This window comes from Arachis ipaensis, chromosome B8, assembly GCF_059453495.1.
Source record: "Arachis ipaensis isolate K30076 ecotype BB chromosome B8, ASM5945349v1, whole genome shotgun sequence".
Classification (NCBI taxonomy): domain Eukaryota; kingdom Viridiplantae; phylum Streptophyta; class Magnoliopsida; order Fabales; family Fabaceae; genus Arachis; species Arachis ipaensis.
The window spans coordinates 16,122,134-16,138,922 of NC_142443.1; the positions used below are offsets into that span (position 1 = coordinate 16,122,134).

The 16,789-nt window shown below is 33.6% G+C and overlaps 1 protein-coding gene across 1 annotated transcript; it reads left to right on the plus strand.

The window, feature by feature from the left end:
- The first annotated feature begins 11,276 nt into the window (after positions 1–11,276).
- LOC107613585 (uncharacterized) lies at positions 11,277–16,432 on the plus strand. The gene is made up of 11 exons (XM_016315654.3): positions 11,277–11,787; positions 12,504–12,599; positions 13,167–13,270; positions 13,557–13,819; positions 14,062–14,184; positions 14,458–14,546; positions 14,716–14,821; positions 14,994–15,091; positions 15,298–15,558; positions 15,732–15,815; positions 16,099–16,432. The coding sequence occupies exons 1-11, from the start codon at positions 11,683–11,685 to the stop codon at positions 16,111–16,113; spliced, it is 1,344 nt and encodes a 447-aa protein (XP_016171140.1). The 5' UTR covers positions 11,277–11,682; the 3' UTR covers positions 16,114–16,432.
- The last annotated feature ends 357 nt before the right edge of the window (positions 16,433–16,789 follow it).

Consider the following 16,789-nt stretch of genomic DNA (forward strand, 5'->3'; position numbering starts at 1 on the left):
AAATAAATAAAATGACTCCAAATAAATATGTATTACCAGATCATAGATTTCACTAGACTAAACTAAATAAAATGACTTCAAGTAAGTCCAAACAAATGTAATTTAGCAAAAGAACATGAATTGCAGTAAACTAAATAAATAAAATGACTCCAAACAAATATGCTTTAGCAAACCATAGATTACATTAAACTAAACTAAATAAAATACAATAAATAAGTCCAAACAAATATGATTTAGCAAAAGAACATGGAGCACACTAAACTAAATAAATAAAATGACACCAAACAAATATGCTTTAGCAAACCAAAGATTATATTAAACTAAACTAAATAAAATACAATAAATAAATCTAAACAAATATAATTTAGTAAAAAAAAATAGAGTACAACTAAATAAATTATTAAGACTGCATTTATCTGATTCATATCCTCCATCCTTCTCAAAGTTTGAGTCATCAGTTGGGGGGGGGGGGATTAACTCTTCTTCTTGTACAACTTTTTCTTTTTTCTTGTTTTAAGTATTGGCACCTTGCTTCTTCCTTTTTTTAGATGTTTTTATCTCAGATTTAGTGCTAGATTCTGAAAATCCAGGTGGTAGATGTGGCTTGTAAAGGCTATCTTCTGCAGATTCATATGAATTAGATAATTCACCATCAGCCTCAATGATTGGCTTTCGAGGTGCCTTCTTACCAGTAGATCTAATCACAAGTTTTCTAGGTAACTTTGTTGAAGTGTTAAATTTGAAGTCACCAAATCTTTTTGTTGGTTTGGTGGTGAAATTTCTCTGAACAATTTGTATAATTTTGTGTTTATTTTTCTGAGTTAGGAGAGTGGGTGTAATCGGATTTGGTTGAGACAATGGCTTTGTACTGATGGAATTTTTTTTGGGAGCAATGGGATTCGATTGTGATAAGGGAATGCTGATAGTAGGCTGTGGTGTGGGCTTGGGTGTGGGCTGTGGTGTCGGCTGTAGTATGAGCTTGGGTGTGGGTTGTGGTGTGGGTTGTGGTATGGGCTTGGGTGTGGACTATGGTGTGGATTGGGGTGTTAGAGTCTCTTGCTCAATAGGAGCACACAATTGGCTTAGAATTATGTTGATTTTTTTAATACAATTATGTTGCTGTAAGTCATTCTTGTCACCTCCTCCACCAACACATCCATCATCATCAGACAATTCCATATAATCTATAAACTCAGGGACAGAAGAACCATGTTCAAAATAGATATAGATGACATTACTATTTTAGAAGCAGAAGCTAACCATATCCCTTAGATCCTGGTCCAATTTTAACCTCCTCAAACTGTATTCTAAATCATCTTTAGAGTCTAAGTACCAGCAAGCATCGGCTTCATCATAGCCCAACTCCTTGTAGTAACCAGTTATGACAAAAACATCCAGATAATCTGCATCAACTCTAAGCCATTCATCAGTGTGACTTGATGTGTATACAAATCTACCATCAGAAATTTGGGTCTCAAACCTTCCTCCATGGTGAAAAATGAGCCTCAGCCGATCACTCATATGAAGAAACACAACAAAATATACCATAGTTTACCATTACAAAAATTTTTAATTTTCAAAAAATATTAAACAATCACATACTAACAAATTATTAACTAACAAATTATTTATTACACACTATCACATACATTTAACTTTGCAAGCCAGAATATCACCACAAAAAATTAGCTCTATGGCCAAAACAAAAATCCTAAACTCTAGAACACAACCACCAAAAAAATGAATAACAGAATATATTCAAAAAAGTTAAATGCAAATATCAGAATCATAACATACCATGGTAATCACCCAACTAACATCAACACAGTAAAAAAAATAAAAATAAAAAAAACCTAAATTCTTACCGTTCCCCGTAGAAAATGTTTGAGGCTGATGATATTGACAGAGATAAAGAGTTTTACTGATCAAATGAGAGGACAGTGGATGACTGTCAGTGAGCCACAACGACGCTAACCTAAGGAAGATGAAGAGGTGATGAGGGTGACGAGAACGTATTGCAATTTTTGGTGGGAAGGTAATGGGGGACCATTTGAAAATTTTTTAATTGGGGAGGATAGATTATGAGGACATAACGGCGTCGTTTTGCTGTAATTAGAGGTTCATCACTAAACAACGTTATTTAGTTAAGTGCCAACTTGGCACTTAACTGTACACCTCAACGCCGTTAAAACATCTCTTAACTTTTGAACGAACGAAAATTCATAATTTTGAGAGTAAAAAAATTATTTGGTCATTTTAAAAAGTGAAGGACTAATCTGAAGCAAATTGAAAATTTCAGAGATTAAATTAGACATCACTTCTAGTTTATACCATTAGAATATCAATTAAAATTATCTTATTTAATTTAATATTTATAATTTTATATAAAATAAATTATATATTTATTATATTTAATATTATATATTTAGTCTAGTAATAATTAATAAATATAAAAAAAAATTATGACATGACTTTTAAATTTTAGCCTCAAATATTTTTATTAAATATATGATGAGTTCAATTAAATCTCAGAACTTATAGTTTAGTTTTTTCTGTAATTAAATATTATAACTTAAAAATAAGATTAATCACCTTCCAATCTAGAGAGAGAGATTTTTTTAATTCCATTAAATGATTGACAAGTCATACTTGTAAATTATACTTTTTTTTAGAGTAAAACCCTTCCCCAATTCCTAACCATTTACGAAATTGACCTGGCGCCCTTCACCATTAGAAATTAACAACACGGCCCTCATCGATTCTCTCCGTGTGACCAAAAGGACCCTCTTGTTAGTTTACAGGTAAAAAGTAACCGGAAGATCCTACCTGTACCGGTAACTATTATATGTGGACTGAGTGTTGTTGATAGGATAGAATCCATGTACACAGTCATCAAAAATGCTGCAGTTTTGATTCCAGTTTTTAATAAGAGTAATCCCAAATGTTAATATGAACCCTAGATATCAAATCTCACATTGCCTTCAGTGATGAACACAGAAGAACATTCATCAGGTTCAATCCGTCGTTCATGGAAAGAGAAGTCGATGGGAGCTTCAAGCGACAACTCTGGCAATGTTGGCATGGCAAGGAAGAAGTTCACACATCCAAGCTGCTATTGTGGAGCTTATGCGATTCTCTTTGAATCCACCACATCAAATAACCGAAATAGGTTGTTCTTTGGTTGCAGTTATTTTAAGGTACATTAGGGTGTATTCCATCTTACAATCTTCTCTGTAATTAGGTTGATTAAAAAATAATTGTTCATAATTATAGACTCTTTCAACGCATTGTAAATATTTTAAGTGGATGGATGAGCTGATAACTGAGTCTGGCTATACAGTGGTAGAAGTCTAGAAGATGAAAGTTCATGGGAGATTGAAGGAGTTGGAGGACAAAATTAAAGAGATGGAGATTAAGCTATATGATGGAGTTCATGGAAAAAGATACACAAGACAGAATAGATGTATTATCATGGCATTTATCATTGCCGTTGTTGTTGGATTTTTTATTACTGCACTTCAGCTTAATAGGATGTAAAAAAATTGTAACTTATTTTGGATGTTGATGTTATGAACTAGATGCACATTAAGGATGGTGACTGTGATGTTAAATTGTTGAATTTCAATGATGGAAAGATTGTTGTGATTTAAATTATAAGTAACCTTGTGACATATGGTCTTCTAGTATTTTTCACTGTTTTGAGTTGAAGTGACAATTTCTCAGTGTTTTGTTATTTGAAATATGTTTTCATACAATCTCATTGAATCAAGAATAAACCAAATCTAGTATGCAATCAAAATCTTTAGCCTGAAATACAAAATATCATAATATATAAAAGTTGGAAAACACCTATATGCCATTACATATTATGCCTTCGTAACTAAACAAAACAGATAATCTAAAGTGTTCAAGTACTAGAAGTTCCAAAATACTAGACCAATGTTAGGCATAGTTTGCAATCAGATATAAGTTACAAAATACTATCCAATATACTAGCTATAACTATCTAGTCTTCATTTTTTTTCTTGGAGCTTTAAAAGGGGGTGCAGTGGAGTCAAATTCTTTAAAGCTTAGTGGTGCTCCGAAGCTTGGTGCCTTGATTCCTTGTTTGAGTCCTGGTGTTGGGATGAATTGGAACAACCTAGCTGCCGTGCCAGCACTAGTTGCTGCATGTGTCTTGAGAGAAATGCCAATGGATGTAGTTGATCTTGTAGCCATCCTTGGTTGGGTTAATGGGACTTAGTTTGTGGGCACAGTGGGTGAAAGTAACGGCCTATGAACTTGAGATGTCAATGGCTTACAAATTGGCTGTTTCTTCCGGAATGGTGCAGGAATCTGTGGATCATTCATCATATTTTGCAAGCCATGGTTGGTTGCAGTTGTGGTTGGGCCTGGGGCAGTTGGACTAGGTACAGTTGGGTTTGGTGCAAGTGATTCATCACCATTTTCACTACTTCGTCTATTGATGTCTTGAGCCTGTTTTTTGACCAACGATAATGTAAATTAGATTCTGTACAATACACTAAAATTTCAGCCACAATGTTATATTTGTCACTACTATTACCTCATTCGTAGGAGCAGATTGTGACACTGGTATTTTTTCTCCTGTTTGTGGAAGTGTCGCTAGAGTAACATTTCTTGGTAACTTCTTCTTATGCTTCCTTGATTTAGCCTATAATTTGTGCACAAAACATGGGTTATCCTATTTTAAACCACACCATAATTTGATAACACAAATTAGTCATCAACTTACCACAGGATCTATAACTACAGAGGGAGCAGCACCAGATTTAGGTGTAACATTAGCTTGGTTATCACCCTGTAATCAATAGTAAGACATTTATGACATATAAACTCCTCATTAAACCATTTATGAGACTCATAAACCCCTCATTATACAATTTCTAAGACTCATAAACCTCTCATTAAACCATTTTCAAGACACATAAACCCTTTCGATACTCACGTTAAGAGACATTTAAATCCCTGTAACTCCTAATACTAGCTTAAGTATTATAGTGGATATGCACATTATAGTCCTCTTTCATGTGCTCTAAAGCCTCCTTAGGTGATAGCTGCGGCTGTGTGAGCAACCTCTTCACTAGCTTGCTTGTAACCCATGATCTACTTGCCATGTTGCTTGTCAGATTTCTACCACAAGTGTGCTCCTTAACATATGTTTTGATTTGAAAACACAGTTTCTGGCTGTTCCAGGAAGTTAGGATTAGCCAAAGACAGCCCTCTTCCGCACACTTTGCTCTCACTCTATGCTTTTCATTTTTTATATACTCTAACTCTTTTCCTTCAAAAACAAACATGTCCTTGAATGCTTGCTTGAATTGTGCCATGGTGTCAAACATTTCTCCAACTTCAAAATTCACCTCACCATAACCAGTGTCATCATCAAATTCATGAAATTTAGGCTTTCTACCCTCATCATCCGAAGAAATTGGAGAGTTGAATGCTTATGACTCATACTGATATGGCTTGTCAATGTCAGAATCTAGCTCTTCCACAATAGGCTCATCATTGTCTCCTGCTCCATGCACTACATTTGGGCTTTCATTCTCACCCATAGTGTCATTACAATTTGGGCCCTCCTCTCCAGCCTGTTGCCCTTGCCTTGGCCCATTCACACCCTCATCCCTATCCAACATATGCCTTCTTGTCCTCCCCACATACCTGTTATTTTTTTCTTCTTGGTTTTAGGAGATAGGCCATCATCATCATTAACTTTTTTCAATCACAGGTGTCACAGTTTTCTTCTTAGGAGTTGCTTTCTTCTTCTTAGGTGTCATTGTCTTCTTTATGGATGTGTCCTTCTTACTCTTATTCTTTGGCCTGTTCCTTGACCTTAACTCCTCACTACTACTGCTACTTAGTGTCTCATAACCAGGTGGGGGAGGCTTATAAGCCTCATCTTCAGCGCTCTCATAGCCATCATCAGTGGAGGAATCATTCAAGTCTACAGGAGCAGCCCCTGCTTTATTCACAACTGGCTGGCTCACAGGATGCTCAAAATACACATGCAACTCATTAGTTTCTAAATTTGCCATTTTGTTATCACACATCTGGTTAATTTCTTTGTCACCTTTTAAAATGTGGAGGCCAGCCTCTAGGCAAGGGGCACTGGGGTCTTGCCAATACATAGCCTTGTACTCTGTATATCCTAACCCTTTGAACATCTCCTCTAAATCCTTAAAATTAACAAAGTCAATGTCCAACTTGGGGAATCTCTCCACCTTACCATCAAGGTAGTTGAGCATTCCATTATCGTCTCTCTCAAACCACCCCCCATAGTGAAATACTGGTATAATCTCAACAGCCATCTGCAATATATAAACTTTACTCAGTAACTCAGAAATAAATTATTATTAACAAACATTAATATACTCAAAACAGACAAAAAAACTTTACTCGAAGTAATGATCCAACCCTAGTGAAAGTGACTGTTCTTCACAAATGTTAAAAAAATACACATATCATACTTTATGGTGGTCCATGGTAAGAATACTTCCTTCAGATAAACAAATGAAGGACCATAGTGATGTCGTTTACAAACGGTTGTACAAACTCACCTCTAAGAATGGAAGTGTGGCTCCGTCAATAGCACGTCACCACATCCGTCAGCAAACACCACGTTACTGCGCAGTTACGTCGTCCTCGCCAACTCTCCTTCGTCGTTGTTTCTGACGGGAAGCCTGACAGTCTCTAGGGTTTACGGTAATTCTTTGTGTGGATGAGGGCAAAGAGTGAGAGTGTGTGATACTTCAGGGAGAGAATGAGGAATGTATGTTAGAATCTGATTCCATCGTGCATCAAAACGGCAACATTTTTGCTGATTGTGCAAGGACCTAATTGTCTCATCAAATCGTTTGAATCCACGTCAGATAGTTACCGTTACACGTAGAATTTCTCGGTTACATTTCACGGAAGAACTGTTACAGGGTCCTTTTGCTCACACGGAGAGAATCGATGAGGGCCGCGTTGTTAATTTCTAATGGTGAGGGGGCACCAGGTCAATTTCGTAAATGGTTAGGGATCGGGGAGGGATTTTACTCTTTTTTTTTTAATCATGGGATCAAATTAAACTTGAGATCTTTCATTGAACCCAAAAAAAAGTCATACTTACAGATTCCATCATATTAGGAAATTATATCCCAAAAAACAAAACAAAACACCCATTATATTTTTGTGTGTAAATATTTTGTATTTGAATGTCTTCTTGTGGTGTCTTAGGCCCCGTTTAGTTTATGTCCGTATCTATTAGAGATAGATGGTGTTTACCCAAAAAAATAAAAGATACGGTGGCATATGTACACTGTTTATTTATTGAAATATAAAATTTTAATAAATACAATCACACACAGATATACATAAAAAAACATATATTTAATGTTATTTTTTTAAATGATGACACTAAAACACAATTTATAAAACATAAACTTTTTTAATTTTGTCCTCGGCTGTTTTTTAAAATTTTAATCTTGTCTTTTATCCTAACACTCATAACCTCCTCTTCTTATCCCTTCATTAGTTCCTACCTTTCTTCTATCCCTGCCTTCTCCTTTTGCTATTTTCGTCGTTGGTATCGCCATTGTCTCCCTTCTTTGTCCGCATCTCCTCCTCTCTCCAACCTTCTCTCTCTCCCCCCTTCACCGATGCTTTTGCCTCTCTCTCAACATTGTGGTCGTCGCCGTCGTCGTGTATTTGGCCACCTCTCTTCGTTCTAGGGCAGTTAAAATAGGCAAAATCCATTGGATTAGCCCATTTACCCATTTAAATAGGCGGACTTTGCCTCTAAAATTAAGCCCGTTTAAATTTTGGGCTAAACAGATTGAGTCCAATTAACCCAAAAAAAATGACGGATTAAACGGGTTAGTCCACGAGCTAAACAGGTAGTCCGTTTATTTTTTTAAAAAAGTTGCACTTTCAGCTGATATTTCTCCTTACCCGACCCAAAAATTTGACCAATCAACTAAGAAAATACGGTTTATTTAAGGTTTTGGACCTAAAAGTGATAATTTTTTGACAAAATATTTTTTAAAAAATAAAATAAAAGGGTAAATGGGCCAACCCATTTAACCCATCGGGCTTACCATAAATGGTCTAGACTGATAAATTATGGCCCGCGAAGGAAGCAGGTTTAAACGGGTCGGGCTAGCCCATTTGACAGCCTTACTTCTTCCTTTGCTTGCGTCGATGCATCCTTCACCTCGCCTCCAGATCTGTATTATGTCCTCTTTTGCCAGATTCATTTACCACTACTACCTCTCCAAATTTGCAGAACCATCACTGTCGCTGCCTCTTTCAGAATCGCAGAACTCCTCACTTTGCATATACTAGAACCATCACTGATACTGCTTCTACCAGAACCACCACTACTACCTCTGAAAATCGCAGAACTGCCGATGTCACTTTTACCAGAATCGCTGGCGCCGCCTGTACCAGAAATGCCTCCACCATTATATTCTGCCAGATCTATTTTTTTACTTCCACCTCTATTCTTAACTACTATATCTCCTCCCTTGATTTTTTGTTTTTTAACAGAAAAATAAAAATTATATATTTATTTTTTTTATTTAATTGAATCTTGATTTGTGTTTCTCAGATCTTATATTGTTTTGATTGAAATTTTTTATTAATTTAAGAGTTGTTAATGGTAATAGAGAAGTGGTGGTGGTAGTGATTGTTTAGATGGCGATAGAGAAGAAATAGGGTGGTGGTATTTTGTGATAAGAATAATATTGATATTTTTATGTGGTTGTAATTTATTTTCTATCTCTGTACTTAGTTACCAAATAACATAAAAATTGTGTCTTATTATGTTTATGTCTTCAGTGTACATGTATTTGTGTCTATGTCTCAGTCCATTCATGAACCAAACATAGCCTAATGAATTGGATGTGTTTGGGGGCCTTTTAGGAGGAAAACGCAAAAAAAAAAAAAAAAAAAACTTGTATCTATATTTCATTATGTTGGTGTGAATTGAATTTTGACCAAAAATTTATTTGAGGCGAGCATGATAGGAAAGATCTATTAGATGAAGTTAGTGTCATATTTGACCTAAGGGTGTTGTGTTGAGCATTAAGAGCAAAAGAGAAGAAAGTCTAAAAAAAAGGATTCTAGATCCATATACATGGTAATTAACGAATCCAAAGTTCGATTAGTTACAACAATAAGAGTCAAAGTAACAAGACTTTATGGTTCCATATTAACTATGGGGATTTATTTCTTGATTTATCGACAACAGTTGGAATGAAACATTGAGATCTTCTAAATAAGTCCATAAAATGCAAATTAAGACTTGGTGTGAAGTAACAAGTAAACTAAGGTGGTAATCAAGTTGGATTGGTTTACTAGTTAATTTACTAGTCTGCTTATATAAATTTCAGAAATTTGAAGTTTGTATTATGTATGTAGTAATTTATTGGCCAATAACAAACTCTTAAATAGAACTTTGATTGATGAGAATGAGTTCTTAGTCTTTTAAGATGAAAAATACAGTAAAAAACTAAAAAAAAAAAAAGTAACTTTAGATAATGGTATAAGATATATTAATATGAGTGGTAGTCGAAAAAGCAGTAAATACTTAAAATGTACGGAAGAAGTGATGGATAGATTTTAGAAAAAAGTGAAGACCGACAAAAATATAAGTTAATCATAATTAAAATATGTTAAAATATAAAATGTGATCCTATAAAATAACTATAATGAATGTGGAGTGATTTACTTGAACACCAAATAGAAGCAGGATATGGATGAATTTTTTGGAGGTTAAATTTAAGTATGAACGTGGAGATAATTACTTAGTGACTAAAAAATAAGATTCAATATTAAAGACAATTGCCTATAAATAGAAGAATCAAGGATTAATGAAGAATTTTTATTATGCAACTCACTTGCACATTGAAATTTTAAAAAATTTTCAGTCACACTGATGTCAAGAACAACAATAAAATGCAAGTATATATAAATGTTTAAAAGACATTTTTTTTTTTTATCTTTGTTAATTCCATTTTATTTTCAGTTTTTTCTTCTTGTCAATTCTTTAGGTTCTATTCTTCGTTTAGCCATTCATTTTTCAATATCCAAACATTTAGTTTATCTTCAATTTTAGTTTTATTTTAAATTACATGTTTGACTTTTATTTTTCATAAGAACACTTTAGAATTTTTTTGTAAGATCTCATTCAGTCAATAACATAATATTTATATTCATTTTGTACTATTTTAAAATTTATTTCGATATCCATAATTGATAAATTTTTTAAAGTTGAATTTTAAAAAAAAATATATCTGTTTTCTAAATTAAAATATTGATACAAAACTTAGTTGATATCTTTTTAAAAACAAAAAACTCAAAATTCAAGCCAATTACGTTAATATCGTTATTCAACTATGTTGTTCTAAATCAAGTGGCTGAGCATCCACATTAGTGTTTTCCAAACTAAGATTAAAAATATTGAAAATGCTATTTGTCTTTTAAATTTTAGTTTTTAGTGAGTTTTTAAATTTAATAATATATTATTTTAATTTTTTATACTTATTTTTACAGTACTGATTATTTAAAAAATTCAAAAAAATATTTATTATTTATTTTCTCTCTTTTTTAAAAAAAAAAACTGAATAAAGAATAATTTTTAAAAAATATCTAATTATACTGTAAAAATATCTGGTCAACATAGACTCCACAACATGCTTAGTCATTAAGTACAACTGCTCATTATTAATTTATCATGTTACCGCGTAAAAGCTTGGACAAGATCATGACCATGTCTCTCTCCCATCTTAGAGCATGGTCGGTCTTTTCCATATACAATTGATCAACTCAATTCTCGTCCATTCTCAATTCAGTACCCCAAAAAAAGAAATGCAGATATATTGATATGGTATGTTTAATATTCAACAAAATTTTTAAATATCTCACATTACATTTGCATCCAACAAAAATCATGTTCCTGTTAATTCGATACACCCCTCCAATTAGATTTGTTATTTGCACCCTGCAATAATATCTTTTAATTCAAACAAATTTCACTCGCATTTTGCGTCTGACCGAAAACAAAATAGTTAAAGCTTACATTAAATACATAATGCTTCGCGTTAAGAAAAGTAAACTGATAAAGAAAATATTTTGGTAATATTCTCATCTGGAATAATAAATTCCAACTACCAACAAAAAATAGAAGATAACATAACATTAATATCTATACATGTAACAATATAATTAGGTAAAGCGTCTAATTCAATTATTAATTGTCTCGATAGTACGACAGAAAACACTCGCATAAACGACACGATTTCTAGCAAAATAACGCGTTAAACGGCGAGTGTTAGGGTCGTGATTCGTGAAGTTAAATAGTTAATTAATCTCTTCAATTTCTTGTTCGACCCATTTGACAAGGCATTGCACTTTCCTCAATCACCATTTTTCACAAAACACTTCTCAACTACCATACCCCACAACACCATAACACATTCTAACTAACAATTAAGTACGAAAAAACAAAAAAGATAGCAGCTTTCTAGTTTCTAGAGCTGGATCTCCATTGAATTCTTCTGTTGAGAGAGGATTTTGTTTCTGGGTTTTCTTGATCTTTCCAAAGGGTATCAGCTTCTGTGTGCTAGCATTGATCACTGGTACCAGAATAGGCAAAAATCGTTGCTTTTTAGTCCCTTGATGATCTTTGAGATGTGGGGAGATAATGGAGTTCCTGCTGATTCTTTCTATCAAATTCGCCCTGAGTGCATCAACGATGTTCCCGTTTCAAGATTTAAGATCAAGGTCTGTTCCCTCCTTTTGGGATTCCTTTTTTTATTTTTTAAATTTGGTATTGATGAAGAACTAATATTATTAGGTAGTTGGAAAATTTGTGCTGGGATTTTTATGAGCAATGCACGTGGGTATGAATTTGAAACGGTTATATGAATGTATTAAGTCATTTGAGCTGTATTGAGCTGGATCAGTTACTTGTTCATTTGGAATTTAAGATGATTGAAAACCATACACTCGGATAAAGATGTTGAGTGGGTTGTCAACAATGGTTGTGATAATGGTGTTTTTATCCATATAGCTTTCATGTATAACCAAAACTCTATCTAATAGCTTAAGCTTTTTGAATAAATGGTTTCACGACATATAGTTCCATGCCTTAGGGGTATATTCATTTAACTATTTGTTATTTATTAATACTACATATGGACTAGACTGCTAGTTTTAATAGGTTGATTGCTTTGCTGATAAGATTAAAACTTTTCTTTTAAAAAAAAATGTAAAAGAAAGTTGAATTTGAGTGTGATACCCTTGGTAATTTGTAATGGATCATGACAAGACAAACACAAAATTATTGTCCTTGTTGGGTTTCATTCTTGTGAGACATTAAATAACAAATGAACTACATGATTCTGCAACTGGATACAAAGTCATACTCTATGTATATTTTGATTGCCAATCTTGATACACTGATATGATTTTCTTTTGTTTTTTACTTGTCTTTCCAGCCCGGTAAAACACTGAGTCCAAGAAAATGGCATGCTGCTTTTACTGAAGAAGGATATCTGGATATAGGAAAGATTCTAAGGCGAATCTACAGAGGGGTAAGTCCATATTTTTAGTTAAAATGCTTGTTCACTGTACTATGCTTAAGATATGAAATTACGATCCCCTCCTACTTTCAGTTATATTATGTCTGGTGCTATAGGAAGCTATAGCTGGTAAGAAAAACATGGGGTATTTCTCTTTTTATGCAAGTTAGGTTGGACTAACCATATAATATAGTTGAAAACTTTTATTTCCTGTTTTAGTTTTCTTTAGAATATGAGATCCTATTACTATGGCTGGCATTGCAGTGTGTACATCAATCTAAGTATCAGTTTTCTTCTTACATAAATCCGTGTTCATTCATGAAGGACAGACAGATGATAGTGATAGAAAATTCGTTTCCCAATGTCTGGTTTTCTTCATATTGAATTTTTTCTTCCTTCATGATCATGAGTGTGCATGTAACAGGTGATCATATATTCATATTACTATTTCTTTTATTTTGGCTAAAATCTTCATCAACATAGGTTTGCTTTGTGCACAATCAAAAGAAACGAACAGGTATTTCTCTTTATATGCGACTAGGGGGGTTGTTTCTTACTTTAAAATGTTTATTGAATCAGGGAATCCATCCATCAATTAGGGGAGAAGTTTGGGAATTTCTACTTGGTTGTTATGATCCAAAGAGTACATTTGATGAACGAGAACAAATAAGACAGCGTCGTAGGTAATCAAGTTTTCCCATTTCATGATTATATTTGATAAGACTTCTTTTTGTTAACCTTTATTATAATCACAGTATCCTAAAAATATAAAATATTTATGAAAATGGAATGTCTATAATGTCACTGAGTCACTGTAGGCTTGATATGCCTCAAAAAGATGGGAATAATTGCTTCCACACCCTTCATTCAGGGACAACACAATAATACTTATGATTTGAAACTGTCATTTCTGACTTTTAAATATAACAAATCATTACCCGAGCATCAATTATATGTTTTTATTGTCAGGTTAGAATATGCTAGATGGAAGGAAGAATGTCGCCAAATGTTTCCTTTTGTTGGAAGTGGTAGATATATTTCATCTCCTGTAATTACCGATGATGGTCAACCGATTCAAGATCCATCAGTTCTTCTGGAATCAAATCCAGACAAGGGATTGGTTTTAGTTCCTCAAGATAATTATAGGTCTTCAAGCATAGATGCCAGAAATAATTTAGAAAAGGTGACAGACAAGAGAGTAATCCAGTGGCTGTTAACTCTTCATCAAATAGGTTTGTGAATCATTCTTACTATCTTTTGTGTTTCTGTCATTAGGTACTACTTATGTTTTAGGCATTCAAAGTTAAGTTTTAAGATGAAACATTCCCAGCAATTATTTTCTGCATGAAATGCGTTATACAAATGCTATAGCTACCTTAGTTGCCCTTTATTTTGATTTCTTTTAATATAAAATTGTATCACTGTAATATGATTCACATGGTGGCTGACCATTTTCGTGCACAAACTCATTTAGGTCTTGACGTGATTCGCACTGATAGGACATTGGTCTTTTATGAGAAGCAAGAGAACTTGTCAAAATTATGGGATATTCTTGCAGTTTATGCTTGGCTAGATAAAGATGTTGGCTATGGTCAAGGTGAGTTTTTATACAAGTGGGCCACTTGAATCTCACTTATTTGATTCTTATTTTATTATTATTATTATTATTATTATTATTATTATTATTATTATTATTATATAGAGAGCAATATTATATTTTGATATTCCTATTGATTTAAGTTTGAAGATCACAGAAGATCCTATTCCTATCCCAGTATTAGTGATAATTTCATGTAACTGCTTTTTATTTTTCTTTTATATTTGAAAAGTTTATTGACCCTGTACTTTTAACTGATTCAATTTGGAACAGGGATGAGTGACCTATGCTCACCTATGATAATTCTTCTTGAGGATGAAGCAGATGCATTTTGGTGCTTTGAGCGTCTAATGCGCAGACTTGTATGTACCTTTTCTCTATGCTCTATTTTATGACCAACTTCTTTTCAGAGTTTTCTATGTGAACATTTGGTGAAAAGACTGAAAATAAATAAATGAGTGTTTGATTAGTAGATTTTCCCTCTAACATGTCTGATTAATGTACCTGATATGTGTTATTGAATTTTTAAAGCGAGGTAATTTCAAGTGCACTGATCGTTCTGTTGGAGTGGAGACTCAACTAAGTAACTTGGCTTCAATTACTCAAGTATTAGATCCAAAACTTCATAAACATTTAGGTATTTTCTTGAAATGCGAGTCCTGTACTTTATTTACTGTCCAATTCACAATAGAATTTTTTTGAACTTTTGATGTGTCATTGTTATGTTAACAAATAATTAATGAAAAATGTATTGTTATGACTATAAGTTGTTAACGGATGTTTCTTGTTATGCTGTCTTCTGAAAACAGAGCAACTAGGTGGAGGTGATTATCTGTTTGCTTTTCGGATGCTAATGGTTCAGTTTCGTCGAGAATTTTCCTTTTGTGATTCACTATACCTTTGGGAGGTGTGTTTAGCTTCAGTTGTATTTTCGAAATATATCGTCTTATATTTCTTGAACAGAACTCTTAAGTTGCTTTGAGGGGTGTGCAACCCTTATATTTATTCCATTAAAACTGTTTATAGAATAAGGATCCCTTTAGTTTGAAGAAGACATCTTAGGAATCTATGTAACATGATGATTGACAACTAATTACTTGACATTTTTAACAGATGATGTGGGCTCTAGAGTATGATCCTGATTTGTTTTGGATGTACGAGGATGCTCAGAGAGCTCCTACAAGCGCCGAGAGCTCTAGAGGGAAGGTGAAGTCAATTAGACAATGTGGAAAGTATGAGCGAGAAAATATGAGAACAGGGGCAAAGAACTCCGAAACTCCTCTTCCCATATCGATTTTCCTTGCTGCTAGTGTGTTGAAAGATAAAAGTTCAAAGCTACTACATGAAGCACGGGGTCTGGATGATGTTGTGAAGGTTAGTCTTGGGACATATTTGTTTAACTCATTTGTTCACATTGAAAGCTGTCTTAAGAGAATCTATATTTTATCATTTTATATTGAGCAAGGACCTATTATTCTTTAACAAATTTTCTTCTCTATATATATAGTAATGAATTCCTCTTTGGTTCTCTGGTTAATTCTTTTCAGATTTTGAATGACATGACTGGAAATCTAGATGCTAAAAAGGCTTGTTCCGGGGCTATGAAACTTCATAAAAAATATTTGAGAAAGGTAATTTGATCTCTTACACTATTTTACGGCCCTTACTTCGATTTTGATACACTATCATCCATACCTCTATTTTTAAGGCTTTTAATTGAGTGGTTGAGACAAACAATTTTTGCTGGACGTAACACAATATGTTTGGATGTCTCGGGGGTACTAAGAATGTATCAAAATTATATTCTGACATTATGCTCGTCTCTTTTAGATAAATTACATTATGCTCGTCTCTTTTAGATAAATTTCATTATGCATGTCCCCTCAATACAAGTATTTTGCAATTTTGCTGCAGGCCAAGAAAACGTAAGACTGAATATATCCAATTATTTTTTTCTCACTGATCAAGCGAGGTGTTGCTTCCTGCAATGTAACTTGTATTCATGGAGACAATAATGGAGTCCACCAAATTTGGACTGGAGTTACAAGATTAAAAAGAAGGATCCAAGTATACATCCATCAAAACTCTTGAGGGATAATTGTTGTATTGTGACATAATTTCATTTTTTGAAAATATTCTTGTGTAAAAGAACAAGATTGTATGTGGGACTGAGATTGTAATTTGTAGTGTGCAATATATTTGTTGCAAAAAGAAAGAAAAGTAATCAAAAATTCAAAAATACAGGAAATAGTTATCTGTGTTAGCCTTCAATTTCTGATATTTCTCTTTGTCCAGTGGTTAGTTTCTTTGAATAAAAATTTATCATTTCTACTTCTCAATCAGCTTCTTTTGAAAGGAGAATGCCTGGGACACTCGATTTTTTAGGGTTCATATAGCAACCTTTGGACACAAATTTGTGTTGGTCTAGCAGTTAGCTTACTAATCTACTTAAAAGTTTTGGAATTTGAATTCTGTCTTGTGTATCTAGCAATTTATTAGCTAGCAAATAGCAACAAATCTTTAAATGAAGCTCAAAGTGCGGCAGATTAGTCGTTGGCCTGCCGCCTGCCAGGTCGGGGATACCAGGGTAAGAAACAAAAAGAGA